This window comes from Sprattus sprattus (assembly GCF_963457725.1).
Source record: "Sprattus sprattus genome assembly, chromosome: 1".
NCBI lineage: Eukaryota > Metazoa > Chordata > Actinopteri > Clupeiformes > Clupeidae > Sprattus > Sprattus sprattus.
In genome coordinates this window covers 54,511,649-54,528,018 of record NC_137920.1, presented here as the reverse complement: position 1 = coordinate 54,528,018, position 16,370 = coordinate 54,511,649, and the positions used below count along the sequence as shown (strand labels likewise).

The window sequence follows — 16,370 nt, the reverse complement described above, 5'->3', positions numbered from 1 at the left end:
CACCAGCTGCCACTCATGGCTGAAGACAGGAGGCAAAGACCCCAAAATTGGATCTCATCTGTATGTGAAGTTTTTATGTTTGCGTAAAGAATGGGCTGCAGTTTTAATGGAGACAAATTAAAAGAAATAGATGGTCTATCTTCATCTAGCCTCCCTTTTTTAACTTGGTCTTTGTGGTTGTGCAGCTGCAGCATAATCATTTTGGATGACACCTATGGAGATGAGTGTCTGTGTAAGAAGATTAAGAGGTGAAACATATTATCTCCCCCTTAGTGTGTGTGTGTGTGTGTGTGTGTGTGTGTGTGTGTGTGTGTGTGTGTGTGTGTGTTTGTGTGTGTGTGTGTGTGTGTGTGTGTGTGTGTGTGTGTGTGTGTGTGTGTGTGTGTAAAGATTTTGAGAGAAATTGTGTCATTCTATGAAATAAAATGTTATTTAACTATTAACAAACATTAAATACAGTTGTTGATATTGTCTCGAGGTGCTTGACAGAGCCTGAGATAAAGCCAATATCCATTTGATAGGAGACACATTCTCAATCAGAATCAAGTGGACAAGGCCCATACTTAGGTTGTGTTTTTCATTGATAATCTCCTACTCAACAGGAAGAAGTCTCAGTGTTGGGATGAAATAAATATCTTGGAAACCCAGCATCCCAGCAGGCGAGATACCTCCTTCACACAGCCGTTTTACTGGGACACAGGAAACAGGACTTGGTATTTATCCATACAACTCTAGCTGTATTTATTTATAATGCACAGTTAAAAATATTTTGCAAATGCAGAAATTAATGAATGTATATATGCTTTCTTCTTATTTTCTGCATTCTTGGTACCAATACCCAAGTGGGCAGTCATGTACTATGGCTATTGGTGTCACAGAGGACAACACGTTTAGCAAGCGCTCTTCTGAACCTCAGCCAGGGCCTCAGACAGAGTAAGGAAGTGCTTTAGATACACACAGTTCAATTTACCACTCTGAGACCGAGCAAGAAACTCAAATCTTATAGTGTTACAAAGAAACTCACAGAAGCACACATGCTCACACACACAAACACACACACGCACACACACACCCATGATCACACACACAAACACACACACACACACACACACACACACACACACACACACACACACACACACACACACACACACACACACACACACACACACACACACACACACACACACTTCAGTACCCCAGAACATGTTGGCTTTGCAAGTGAAACTGAAATTCCTTTAGAGAGTCACTAGAGAGCACCCAGACACTGGAACAGGTGCAAGTCATGGACACCTCATCTGCAGAAATAGAGCACACCCTACTGGAGGAAGGGGTGCCAGAGGAGGACAGTGAAGACAAAGGGATGGATCTCAAAGGTGAGGAAATGCTATGGCAGAATAGATAAACCTGCTGCAAACCATAGCTTTATGTTCAGCTAAACTGGAGGGTATAATCTAAAGACACTAAACTTTACAGCTACAGTAAACAGACAGTAAAGGTCGGCTAAAAGGTAAACCTTACTGACATGACCTTCTAGTTGTTTGGAATATGGAAAGAGTGCAATATGGGCAGGTGCTGTATATTGGTTGTAGTTTTGCAATTATTGACTTACATGTTCAAGGTTTTATTTACACACGTGCACACAGACATAGAAAGCACAAGGTTTGAGGAGCTGAGGAAAGCTTACACCAGGGAGACCCGTGAGGTTATGTTGTGTAAGAGCTTTGAGGTAAGATGCAGTGACAACGAAGAGGAAAATGACAACGAGAAAGATTATGGAACTTTTCCTGATTTGAATTCAACTGCCCTCAATGTAACCTCTGCTACGGACTCTGCTGATGCTGCTGACACTGATGGCGGTGAATGCAGTGGCCAATTAAGCCAACATTCATAACAGAAAACAGGTAGAATAAATCTGTGTCACTACCAAATGACAAAAACACCCATGAAACATCGAAAGTGATATGAAAGTTGACCCAGTGTTGCATTTATTGTACAACTACAAAGCTGTAAACTCTGTCAAGACGTCCTCCTTTATCAACATCTTGTTTTCTCACAGGAACTGAAAAGCAACGGTTTCTTCAGATAACAGTTCATTCTATGATGTCTCAAAGGATATGTAAACGAAAGATGGAGGATTATTCTGTTGCAGCATTTCAACTTTCAGCTTCATCAGAGAAACAACCTCTCAATAGACTTCAGATATAAACAATGATCATGCAATATGCTATCAGTGCCTGCTCATTTTTTTCATTTGATTCGTTTTTCTTTAGTAACAAACATATAAAACACACTTCGGGAATACTGAATTAGAACGTAATATGTGTCACCCCTAGAGGGCCTCACAGACAGACCATTAGCTATAAACAGACGGCACATTTTATGCATTTTTACCACTATGTTGTACTCCCCAAGAATGATCCCATGACCCTGGTGTTGCTAGTGGCAACCACACATTATTCCCACTATAGTACAATAGGCAGGTGAATTTGGAACTAAAACCAAAATTATATTGTATTGTTGTGTCTCAATCAGCCATATAGAGTTAAATTGCTTGAGATATGGCACGTGAGCCCTTTAAATTACATTTCTAGGAACAACTGATGAATTGTTTATTAAGCAAAATAAAGGCTTTCTGCCTGGGGCACTTACAATAGTGTTTCCAGGCTTCCTCTTGGCTAATTTGGCATGCGTTTGAACTCCATCCAAAATCTTAGCTGGAGAGCTATTGCTGTCAGTAGAGAAAAAAGTTGCTGTGTGCCTGCGGAGTCTCACACTTCCAACAAGAAAGTTGATTTTTATGATAAATGTATTTAGATATTTGGACACTTACATATGGGGACACATTGTTGTGTGTGTGTGTTTTATGTGTATGTGATTCTCTCTTTGTTGCGCTCTCTCTCTCTCTCTCTCTCTCTCTCTCTCTCTCTCTATATATATATATATATCTTTCTTAGTTTGTGTGAGGAGAGAGAGAGGGAGACTGAAATAGAGAGAGATTGAGAGAGTAACAGCACTTTCAATTGACTTTCATTTAGCTCCACCTGAGATTCCAACTGCTGCATTTAATTGTGTGATTCTCTAGATAAGCTGGTAATCCCTTTTAAGGCTGAATCATCAGCCCTCGGATATCAGGGCATCCAGTTTTAAGTGACATCAGGGAAGACAGGACATTACGTTCCAGTCCAGGGAATCTCAACGAACTGATATCCAGGAACTTCCAGAACTTCCTGGCATTATTATCAGCTTTGTGTACAAACACACACATACATTCACACACACACTCACAAATAGACACAAGCTCATTCATTGTCACAGAAGTTTCTTGACCTTAGCTAAGGAAGTCTCACATTACTGTTATCTTGTTATGGTATTAAGGAGCAGGCTGATGCTCTTTGGATGCACTGTGGGGGTAAACTCAACCAAGAACGCTAATTGAAGGAAAATGATCATGATATGTAGCCACACTGTGCTAAAGGGGTATCACAAGCTATTTTTGCCATTACTTCTGAAATAGTGTCAAGTTGAAGCTGAAACCAAAAGTAGTTGCCAATAAAAGTACCTCAAGAGGCAAAATGTTTCATGGTGTTGCTTTAAGTGTCATGGCCCGCTTGTTTAAATTAGTCCTAAAGATCAAGAAAAATGTAAAATGTCAGAAGATCAACAATACCATATCACATGTGTTCCAAGAGTAAAGAGGGTGTCATGGCATGTCATCGGTAAAATGTAACTAAAAGCATGCATGCACATGAGCAAGCACCAATCACCAGCCTTTATAAACAAAGTGCAGTTTTTCTTCATTGTGCTTAGGCTACATGTACTCCATAAACTACTAACATTGTGAAACTGGTGCATCAGTATTGTATTTGAAGCTGTGATACTAGATGCTTGCAGGGCAAGTTAGCATGGTCTTAGCAATAAGGCCATATCCCCCTTGTCATAAAAGATACATTTCCCTACTGGGATTAATAAAGGTTTATCTTATCTTATTTTACTATGCAGTTCATCCATTGAAGTGAAACCCAAGGTCTGCCGACAACAAATATGCCTGTGACTGTGACCTCCGTGAGTGCAGAAGAAGCATTACTGACTACAGCTTTCTTGCTAATATTATGTAACCACAAGATCTTGTGGCGCTCAGAAGCTTGATGCTTCCTTTAGCTGTGTAGGTGCAAGCTGTCTTGTGTGCTGTTCACTGCTATATACAACTCACAATCATTTTCTGTTCTGTATACCTGGCTGAACTCACTTTTGATTAGTGGTTTTGATCAGCTGACCACACCCGATTTAGGTGATAAAGAGTATCATAATTACACTGACTTCAACCCTGTGTGCTTGGAACAGTGACAGAGAAGAGCTTTTTCAATGCAAAAGTGGCCCCATTAACAGGACTACTGAGGACCAGCAATCATCACTGTTGATGGTGATCTGGACAAAAGAAGTTGTCATTCATCAAGAAATCTACACCAGGAATATCAGTGAAAAAAAAGAGAAGAAAAATAATGGAAGATAACGAAAGATCTCCATGGGTGTATGTAGGTCATATGGCAAGCCTGTGTGGGTCTTGATCTCTACCCTGTCTGGATGTAGGTCACATGGCAAGCCTGTGTGGGTCTTGATCTCTACCCTGTCTGACTCTTCCTCCCTCTGAGCTCATCGCCACCATGAGCCTAATCCCTTTAGCACAGTGTGGCTACTGAATTTCAAGCATCTGGAAATACCAATACACATTGGATTTAACCCCATTTGAACTCAATCTCTCATCTCTCGCCCCATGGGAGGAGAAGTATGCATTCTAGGTTCTAGTCTTTGGTATTCAGAAACGTCATGTTTTATGTCTTGTAGATCTTGTCTGTTTGAGTTGCATACAGACTGCTTGCCATCGATGTTCAAAATACAGAGCTAATGCTTGGTAACAAGAGAGAGTGGCCGTCTTTGAGTGTGTGTGTGATGGTGGTAAGGAGGGGGTCAAGGCAAAGTGGAATTGGGGGAATTTTATGGTTTTCTAATCTGCCCAAGGCCAGCTGATGAGTGACAAAAACCACGGCAGACCGCAGTCTCTGACAAGTCGCCTTCCTTGGTGATGCACAGACATAATCCCCACAAGCTAATGAACTATCAAGTGGGATTAGAGCAGCACAGTAATCCCTGCATGGATCTCCCTACCTTTTTACCACCTCGCCTGACAAACTGAGAAACAAATCAAGACAGGTGGAAGCAGAGAGATGGAGAGAATAAGGGGCTGATGGATGGATGAAGATGAGTGAGGTTTTCTTTTGGACAACCCTATAAAAAGCAGATTCCACTTTGAAGGGAAATTGAGTACTTCAGTGGATTGTGGATTAATTCAGTGTGGATTTGGGTTTTTGTGTCTGGCACATCTGTCTTCCGATCCTCTTGCAGCCACCAGTGTGAGAAAAGGTACGGATGCACTGCTATGGCTTTGACTTAGTATGCATGCCACTCAGCAAAGGGCTTTGACTAAGTATGCATGTCACTCAGCTCCTCGCAGAAGCATTTCATCAGTATTTCTTTAAAATGTGACATGTCTATGTTGTTTTGGCGACAAACTCTTTAGAATTCCAGACAAAACCTTTGTAGATTCTTATCAGAACTTTTATGGACTCACCATACAAGTTATATTAGATAATAGGAGAAGCCAAAGAAACCTTAAAGAGCATCAAAAGGACCAAAACCAAAATACTTTAACTGTTCTTTATGTCTTCTCATATGGATACATTTCTTCTTTGCTTGGAGAAACACATTTTTTTTTAGGCAAAGTAGGCTAATGATAATTATTTCACAGTCCTCTTGCAATTTCAAATGGACCCATAATCCTACCTCATGTCAATCCTACCTTGTGTTAATCATTATTACACTCTTCAATCACTTATAATGCTCCCACCATAAAATGCACTACTAATAATCCTGTGGTCTTTGAAATGTATTTTTTTGTGTTGTTGTAGTTGTAAGTTTATTGTATATGTTTGTTTTCAAAAGTTTTACATTTGTGTAAATGTGCTGTTGTGTCCCATGCTGAGGCAAAATAATGAGACAAAGTACATTTATGTGGATCTCCCTAAACTGACATGATCATAGGGACTGTACAGCAGCTGTGAACTTTTGGTTTGTGTACAGTCATGGGATTATAGTAGATGAGCAGTTGGCTTCATTAGCAGTGAGGATTAATTGGATCAGGAGGAATCTGTGTAACATACTTCTCATGGGAGTCAGCCAACTCAGGTGCGATCACACAAGTCGAAGATTAAATCTCCAGTTCCACATAATAATGGATTTAGCGTAGTTTACTGTTCTGGCTCTGGTTATTAACTATTATTTAAATTATTTTGGCCATACTATCTTACAACATGCAAATGAGGAGTCGACACGTCACAAATGCGACACATTCTATGACGTACTGTAGTACGTTTTATACCCTTGTAAGTTGTATACCCAAACAGTCACTCTAAAACATCACCAGCATTGGTGAAATTTAGTTGCAGTGCACAAAGAAGCAACTGTTTGAAGACTATACAGCATGTATATTCACCGGCTGTGAGACTCATAGCCATGCATGAGTGTCTTTCTCCCTCCTCATGCTTTTCTCGTTGGGTACAGGTGACACTCCACCATGGATATCGGTGGTCTGGAGAACGTGGTGGCCAACTCGGCCTATGTGTCAGCGCGAGGCAGCGTGGATGGCAATGCCGCGGCCTCCATGCGGGACAAGAAGTATCGCGCCAAACTCGCCCTGCCTCACATCAAGAAGTGTGAGCACATGAAGACCACCGTCGACTTGAGCTTCGACAGCATGTGCGTGAAGCAGCCCATCGGCATGCGCCTCTTTCAGCAGTACCTGGACGGCGAACCCACGCACAAGAACGCCAGTGACCTCTGGAAGGACATAGAGGACTACAACGTGGCCCAGGAGAAGGACAGGCAGCAAAAGGCCCTGAAGATCGTGAACAAGTTTTACGAGTCTGCCTCCAAGAACTTCTGCAGTTTCCTCGACGAGAAGGCCGTGACCCGCGTCAAGGAGGACCTCAAGAACACGCGCAGCGACCTGTTCAAGGAGAGCGAGAAGCTCCTGCTGAAGCACCTGGAGGAGAAGGCCCACGCCGGCTACACCATCAGCATGTACTTCCTGCGCTTCGTGCAGTTCAAGTGGCTGGAGGACCAGGCCGTTGCAGAAGACTGGTTCAACGAATTCCGAGTGCTGGGCAAAGGAGGTTTTGGAGAGGTGTCCGCCTGCCAGATGAAAGCCACTGGGAAGATGTACGCCAACAAGAAGCTGAATAAGAAAAGGCTGAAGAAGCGCAAAGGGTATGAGGTGAGAGACAAACGGGTTAGTTTCAGGACCGTATCTTGGATTTGAATTACCCCAGGCCTAGGTAGGGTTTATCTTCCAAGTGAACTTATTAACTCCTAGGGGGTGACTTTTTATCAATCAGCTGTACATGGGCAAAATCAATAAAGCGGTTTGCTCAATAAACACTGCAGTATTCTATGACTGACAAAAGGGCACAGCAGCAATGCGTGCAGAACACAATGATCAGGGAAAGCCTTAACAGCACTGCACAAAAGGCATCAACAGAACGAACGGATTTACCCCTGAATGAGACAGTGTGAGCTGTTCACCTGTGGACTCACTCACACCGGGTCATCTTCAGCTGCCGAGGCTGGGAGTGGAGAGACAAAGGGGGGTGGGGGAGGGGTGGGAAAGTAGCGAGAGATGAGATTACTTAAGTCACCTAAGTGCAGAGAATTAGATCACACTAATTCTGTATTTGCTAATGGCAAAGAGGCTTGCAGGCCCAAACCCACCAAAGCAGTTGAGATGACGGATGTACTAGAACAGAGAGACTAAGAGAACAGATGCGGGAGAAAGACTGGTCTGATGGTTTCCTTTGCACTCGGTTTCACAATAGTGGCACTTGTAGGCAAATATAAATGTATTCAGAAGCTATTCAGAAAGTCGGCTGGGCGTCAGTATAGTTGAAATAGAATTAATTGATCAGAGGAACAGGTAGACATGACTAAAGTGTAACTGCACCCTACAAAATATATTGAGCTGTACACTAAATGATGATATGACTGAACTATAATGAAACATATCAATACTGCTGTTTACAAATTAGCATTTTTTTTTTCAACAATCATGATACTCAAAGCCTCTCAGCCCACATTAGGATTTTTCTAAATGATGCAGTCGGTGGAGTTAGGCTCAGGGCTGGTGGTGTACTTACATTTTAAAGCTTTACAATTGGTCCTCATGCAGTCTATAATGATGTCATCAAATCCAGTGCACCTCCACTGATATAGACTGACTTGAATATTGTCTCAAGATGCTTTGAAGGACGAAACTGCATAGAGCGAACACAACAAAAATCACAAGGGCAAGAACAATCTGCTTTGAGTTGAGCATGGATGTAGCAGTGGATGGAGCAGTCTATAGATGTCTATTTAGAAGTTTGGGCTGACTTGCTGTCTGTCCTGTATTTCAGGGGGCCATCGTTGAGAAGCGGATCCTGGCCAAGGTGCACAGTCGCTTCATTGTGACACTGGCGTATGCTTTTCAGACCAAGAACGAGCTGTGTCTGGTCATGACCATCATGAATGGAGGAGACCTCAGGTACAGATGCTTCTATTGAAAAACAGCAAATACAGAGACAATAGTCAATGTGTAATGCAATAGATTCATACACACACACACACAAACACACACACACACACACACACACACACACACACACACACACACACACACGCACACACACACACACACACACACACACACACACACACACACACACACACACACACACACACACACACACACACACACACACACACACACAGACAGAGAAAGAGAGATACAGTACAGTGCGCATATGGCACTCAGGATACAGTACATTCTGTACACACCAGAATCAGGTTAACCCTATGAGACTACGTATTGATCTTATTTCACTGCACCTGGTGTGGGCCTCCAAGTGTGTGTGTGTGTGTGTGTGTGTGTGTGTGTGTGTGTGTGTGTGTGTGTGTGTGTGTGTGTGTCTGGGGGTGGGGGGTCAGAGTGACGGCTCTTTCTTTAATCCTCAGTAATCTGGTCAGATTAGACCTCAAGGCTAATATGATGGGTGGGTATTTGAAGATGTAGTAGACTGCGTCAGCATCTGACCTCGGGAGATAGTCTGAAAAAAGTTCAGAAGTGTCAGTGATCGACACCCCTGCAGTGACACTTTCATCACTGTAAAACCCTATTACCGTATAAACAATGTCTCACTGTCCCCTACTGTCATGACAATGTGTGAAAATTGTTGAAAACTGTATCTTCCTGTCATAATACACATGGCATAAGAACACTATTGATGTTATAAAAGTTTAAGTTCAATCAAATAAGCAAAAAGGCAGTTAGAAGTAATAACCGATAGACTTGCAAACACCAACAACATTAAAGCTAGCACTGATAAGAGCTAGCTATCTTGCTAACTGATGATTTTGGGGAACTAGCCGAAACCCGAAACTACATAGTGAATAACCTGGTAACCTGGGTAACTAGTGGATATGACAGGTGTGTCGATCCCAAAGAAAATTGTCACAAAGAATTTCAGAAAAATGTCATGAAATCTGGCTCATTCCAAAAACATAGCTTCAAAAATGGTAAAAAAAAATATGTTTTTAACGTTTTACAATTTGACATTGTGAGATCATATCAGTCTTTCTCTTAAGACAGCTCCACAAATGTTATCAAAAAACTTTCACCATGACCTCTTTTTAAAAGAAATACAAAATGGAATTTTGATATGGTTATGGTTAATTAGTGAATACCTACTTTCGTAACTTTAGATCTCAATATCTTCATTAAGGCATGTTACTATAGTGTGTGATTGAATGTTTTACTTGACTACTTACTTGAAATTGTGTGCTTTTTAACATATGTTTAATATCCTTCCTCTCTTTGCCCAATGATCTAATCTCACCCCATTTTGTAGGTTTCATATGTATAATGTGGATGAGAAGAACCCAGGCTTTAATGAGGTGAGGGCCTGCTTCTACACAGCTCAGATCATCTGTGGTCTGGAGCATCTCCACCAGCACAGGATCGTGTACAGAGATCTGAAGCCTGAGAATGTCTTACTAGATGATGAAGGTGAGAAACACCAGTGCCAGGGCTCTGCTCTGGAAAAAGAGACAACCGTTATTTTTTTTTCAGTTCTGCAGCCGTAATACCTCCTTCGAACGGGCAACTTCAGTCGAGAAGGGCAAACGGGCAGTTGCCCGAGCAACCGTAGCCCCCTCCTGTGCACGTCCCTGACCAGTGCACACACACATTTTTAAGACCTTTATTTGAGTCTTAACACAGGACAAGAATTACAGATCCAAATATGAATGGTAGCATGGTGGAACACCAACATGGTGAACAGACATTGATCCAACACTGGCACTCTGAGATTCAACTGAATGAAGAAGTGCGCTATGAATTAAATGCATTATTATTATTATTATTATTATTACTGGATGCTAGCACTACTACTCCATCATCAGGCTAACTCTAGTGCTTACTGGTAGATGTGATGCCGTAATCAGGTGGACACACTACCTATAATAGCTGAATGGAGCAATACTTTGCTAGTTGTTTTGCATTTGACTTGCTTAACCTTATCAGATGCAACCCACATAGAACAAGGTTGGGAACATGCCCCAGACTCCCAAAAATAAGAACGATGGTGTTGGTTATGAAAACCAAGGCTTATGATAATGTCAACTTGTAGCTGATATGGCAGCACCTGAGGTGAAACAAGTGTCCATGTACAGATCAAATGGACAACCTTTTTTTAATAACAGTAACAGCTTTAACCCTATTTTAAAAACAGTCACAGTTTTACTTTTTCATTTTATTGCTGAGAGTTATTTACATCAGCCAATATTGTCATCAGTGAAACAGTCCACTTGTGTAGCACAGTATTTCCACATTAGTGTACATGTTACGCACACACACACACACATACGCACACACACACACACACACACACACACACACACACACACACACACGCACACACACACACACACACACACACACACACACACACACACACACACACACACACACACACACACACACACACACACAACAAACACACAACAAACACACACACACACACAACACACACACACACACAACAAACACACACACACACACACGCTCACAACAAACACAAACAAACACAAACAAACACACACACACAAACACACACACACACACACACACACACACACACACACACAAACAAACAAACAAACACACACAAACACAGACACACACACAAATAGATGCATGCATGCATGACTATACATGTAGGTGCATTCACAGACTGGACCAGCAGCAGAGATGGGCAAAAATACATCAAAATATATTTTGATACAAAATACAAAATACCTCTCAAATAAATGTATCAAAATAAAATACAAAATACTGTTGCCAGAAAATGTAACAAAATACAATAATTTCAGTTTTCTCACAATTTGGTATAGCCAAACATTCAGGTTTGGGCTATTCAGTACCGTAACGTAGTAACCACGGGGCCAGGTGCAGGCTATTATGACGGGCCCATGCCAGTGGTTCCGTATCCTTTTTTTCATCTTTGTAAACGCCGCCACAGGGCTCTCATTGCAATCTCTATGGCTTCCGGGAGGGCTATCCCCACCGTGCTTTCGTCATACGTAATTGCCAGGTAAAGACTTGGACGCGATCTGGCACACCGCGCCTGGGCGAGACTCTCCACTTTGTGAATGAGGCACGCCTCACCTAGGAAGCGATCTGGCACTCCGCGCCGATGAGACTCTTTTAAAGATCTTAGCCTACTATAAATGTTGTTTAGACTCTTACTAAAGATCTTACTCATTCTCACAGAGACAAAACAATACACGTAGCCTACTATAAATGTTGTTGAGATTTTTATTAAGTTGAAAGTCGGTAACAAAACAGAGACAAATAGCTACACGTCAAGCAATGTCATTTATTTCCTAAAATACGTTTTACGAATCCAACTTACATTACCACTGCACACTCACAACCTTACAGATAACGTATAGAAGTTGTATTAGCATTTGTATTCAAAGTTTACACTTTAATCTAACAAAGTACTCACCGTTTAACAATACAACTTCCACAAGTTACAGATTATCTTTGACAACATTGGCGCCCACATGTGATTGACAACACTGGCGCACACATGTGACATCACACAGATAAATGACTGTGTAGCTATTTGTTTTGTCTCTGTGAGAATGAGTAAGATCTTTAGTAAGAGTCTCAACAATGTTTATAGTAGGCCAAGATCTTTAATAAGAGTCTCATGTGCGCCCGGGCCCCTGCCTCTATGCAATGCGGCGCGGAGCGCAGATCGCGTCCTAGGTGAGGCGCGCCTCATTCAAAAAGTAGAGCGTCTCGCCCAGGCGCGGAGTGCCAGATCGGGTCCTGGACCTTAGCTCTAATTGCGTATAAGGACATCACACGGCTTTCATCAAGTCACATTGTGTCAAGATGGCTAACGTTCAGTGCAACAACTCGATTCGCTCTTTGAAAGAACCTCCTTTAAGTCGGTGTACTAATGAAGATAAATTGACAAGGATCAAGACAGCTTTCTAAGTTTTCGACCACTACCCTGTTTTGTGAAAAAAAAATGATTTAAAGCCCCATTATGCAACAATTATACTTCAGAATTAGGGTTAGGATAAGCAGTTTAACCTTAAAATAATAGCTTACAAAAAATTGGAGCGCAATGACTTTTAATATGGAGAATAGCCCCCGTGCCATTACCATACCAGGGTCCATAGGCATATAACTGCGTTCTGTAGTTTTGCCTGCCGCAGCCCGCCGGCCTGACTTGTTACTTTCTGCCGATCTAGTAAGTAGCTTATTTGACGTCTTGCTTTGTCTTGTGTTGCACTTGCTTGATGTTTGACTGTGTAAGGACAGTCGTTGAGTTGACTAGTTTGTCATAATGTCAAAGTCAGCACATTTCAAGAGATTTTGTTAGTTTTAGCTGCTAGCATACCTTTAGCGAATAGCTATTGATCCGTTGTGCTGCTTTAACATGAGCGTCAATGAGAGAGATCTGGGGTGATTTCTGGAGAAAGTAATTTGAGTATTTTAAATACAAAATTACTCCACTCTAAAGTATTTTGTAACAAATTACATTCGATTTTTTATCGGCCCTATCAAATACAAATTACAAAATACTCAAAAGCAAATTAACTAGTATTTCAAATACAAGTAATTGAAATACTGCCCATCTCTGACCAGCAGGGCATAGACACATGTTTGCAGGCTGATAGGGCTGATATCTGTGACTTGGCTTCTCTGAAGAGAGTTCTTATGAACATGTGAAACATCACTCACTGACATTGTAAGAAAAAATAACCCAAGGCCCTTTGACCTCTTCTCAGGACATGTGCGTCTGTCAGACCTGGGTTTGGCTGTTGAACTCCCCCCAGGAAAAGACTTGACTACGGGATATGCAGGAACCCCAGGTCAGTCTTACACTTACACTTACACTGACAACCTCAGCATCACCTCTCCATCCCGATGTCATAAAAGTTACTGAGTACCCAGAGATGTTTTCCTAATCGGTGACTGTAAAAGGGCCCACTAAAAACAGACATTAAAAACAGTAGAATATGCTTTCCATACTTAGTTTTTGTCCCTGCTATCACCTTAAGATCTATACTCTGTTGGGTTCACCATCAGGCTTCATGGCCCCTGAGCTGATAGAGAAAAAAGAGTATGACTACACTGTGGACTACTTTACCCTGGGTGTCACCCTCTATGAGATGGTCGCTGCCAAAGGTCCTTTTCGAGTTCGAGGAGAGCAGGTACTGAAATGCGAATGGTATGTTACAATCTTTTAGCTCAGCAAGATTACATCTGAAGAGAATCTCAAAAGCTGAGAAGGTGTTTGCTAAACAGAACATCTAACTGCATTATTCTGTTACTTGTTATATTTGGAAATATTTGACATCTTTGGCCTTGTGATGGCATCTAACCTTAGGTAGAGAACAGCGAGGTGTCTCGGCGCATCCTAAAGGACCCAGTGTCCTACCCAGACAAGTTTAGCAAGGAGCTGAAGGACTTCTGTGAGGGCTTAATGGAGAAGGACCCAGCCAAACGTCTCGGCTTCAAAAACAACGAGTGCACAGAGCTCAAAAACCAGGCCTTCTTTAAAGACCTCAACTGGGGACGACTTGAAGCAGGTGAGTAGATTTGAATTACAACACTAGCTCTTACAACCTCAGGTAATTCATCTTGTGCTGTGTCTGAATAACCAACTCACCCATACACTCATTCAGATACAGTAGCTCTGTCAAAAAAGGAACTTCTATCAGTATCACCTTAGTTCATACTAGAGAATAATAATAATGATAATAATAGACTTTATTTGTCATTGTGCATTAGATACACAACGGAATTAGTTTGTGCAACCACAAAAAAAAAGTGCAGTTGTGCTGGGTGGAGGGTAGGAGGGTAGTGTGATTATTAAGTTCTGTGATGGCCCTGGGGATGAAACTGTTCTGCAGTCTGGAAGTGCGGGCTGTAGTGGCCCGGTAGCGCCTGCTAGAGGGTAGCAGGGTGAAGAGATGGTTTGCGGGGTGAGTCTCATCCTTCAAAATTCCACATGCTCTGCGGAGGCAGCGCGTCCTAAAGATGTCGTCCAGAGGAGGCAGTGGAAGTCCAACTACTCTCTCAGCAGATCTTATGACCCGACTGAGGGTTTTCCTGTCCTTGTCTGTGCAGTTGACATACCATGCAGTGATACAGTATGTGATCACACTTTCAATGCAACAGTGGTAAAAAGACCTAAGCAGCTCGAGAGACAGGTTGTTTTTCTTCAATATCCGCAAGAAGTAGAGCTGTTGTGCTTTCTTAACTGTGGCAGTTGTGTTCATCAACCATTTCAGGTCCTCTGAGAGCATAACCCCCAGGAATTTAAAGCAGGAGGTCCTCTCTACTTCCTCACCATTGATGGTGAGGGGTTAAAGGTTCGCCTTTTGCCGTCTGAAGTCGACTATGATTTCTTTTGTCTTTCTGACATTCAGGGTCAGGTTGTTTTCGTGACACCATTTTGTCAGTCTGTCAACTTCGTCTCTGTAGGCACTTTCATTTTCATGGGTGATTTGTCCTACCACAGTGGTGTCATCTGCAAATTTGATTACAGTATTTGAAGGATGGTTGTTGGTGCAGTCATGTGTGTAGACTGAGTAGAGCAGGGGACTCAATACACAGCCTTGAAGAGGAACCCCATGGCAGGTTTATTTTTCTATGGAACACAGAAGAACTCTTAAGAAACCAGTTTTTAGTTCTTTCCCACCCTAATCACTGATGTGCTGCTGGCTATCTAATTTTGCTATACAATTTGAATGCAACTCTTATTTGAATGACAACTGGCAATCGATGCAGTCAATAGATAATGATGATAATGGTCGAATAATCTTTCTGGATGAATTCCCCCTTCAAAGAATAGGTTGAGTTAACAAGATAGGATATTACATCCAGATGTGACACCTTAATATGCTCAACAAGAATTCAGAGTGTTTAGTCTTATTTAAAGGGTGTCACACAATCTCTGTCTTTTAATCACAGTAAGAACACTAACTTTTCATTCACCTCCACCCTTTGCCCTGCATCTCGCAGGCATGCTAGACCCTCCGTTCGTCCCTGACCCTAAGATGGTGTATGCCAAAGACGTGGGCGACGTGGGCGCCTTCAGCACGGTCAAAGGCGTGCTCCTGGACAACAACGACACCGCGTTCTACGACGACTTTTCCTCCGGCAACATCCCCATCCCCTGGCAGGAGGAGATGATTGAGACGGGCGTGTTCGGCGAGCTTAATATATGGGCAGAGAAAGGCAAACTGCCCGACGACCTCAACCCAGACTTTATCCCCAAGGCGGGTGGGGCCTGCATACTGCTGTGAGCCAATAGGAAGGGACTAAGTAGAGGTGAAAGGGAAAGACAAAGAGGAGGAAATGAACAACAAAATGGAGGAGGAAGTAAGTAAGGGATAATCAGGAACTGACTGAAGGGGAAATTGATTGAAGTAAAATGGAGATTAGCGTAAACAACCTAGGACAAAAAAGCATTGATGATTTAAGCAAGAGAATGAGAGGGAGAGGATGCATGAGTATGTGTGAATAGGAGGATGAAAAGAAAGACACAAAGAAAGAGAGGAGCAGAGCAAGGGAAAGCACGTGTGCAAAGTGTGTTTGCAACTAATATTCAGAGTGCGAGAGTGAGAATATGGAGGTACATATTGCCCTTCAATGGGGGTTCCATGGAATGGAATTAGAATATCTGAGGTGGCTG

General features: G+C 42.3%; 1 protein-coding gene across 1 annotated transcript; it reads left to right on the top strand.

Annotated features, from left to right (window-relative positions):
* Positions 1-6,631: 6,631 nt before the first annotated feature.
* On the top strand, positions 6,632-15,981 carry grk1b (G protein-coupled receptor kinase 1 b; the record flags this gene model as incomplete). Its single annotated transcript, XM_080860390.1, has 7 exons — positions 6,632-7,330; positions 8,505-8,632; positions 9,996-10,153; positions 13,456-13,539; positions 13,757-13,881; positions 14,058-14,259; positions 15,698-15,981. The coding sequence occupies 7 exons, from the start codon at positions 6,632-6,634 to the stop codon at positions 15,979-15,981; spliced, it is 1,680 nt and encodes a 559-aa protein (XP_080716516.1).
* Positions 15,982-16,370: the final 389 nt, after the last annotated feature.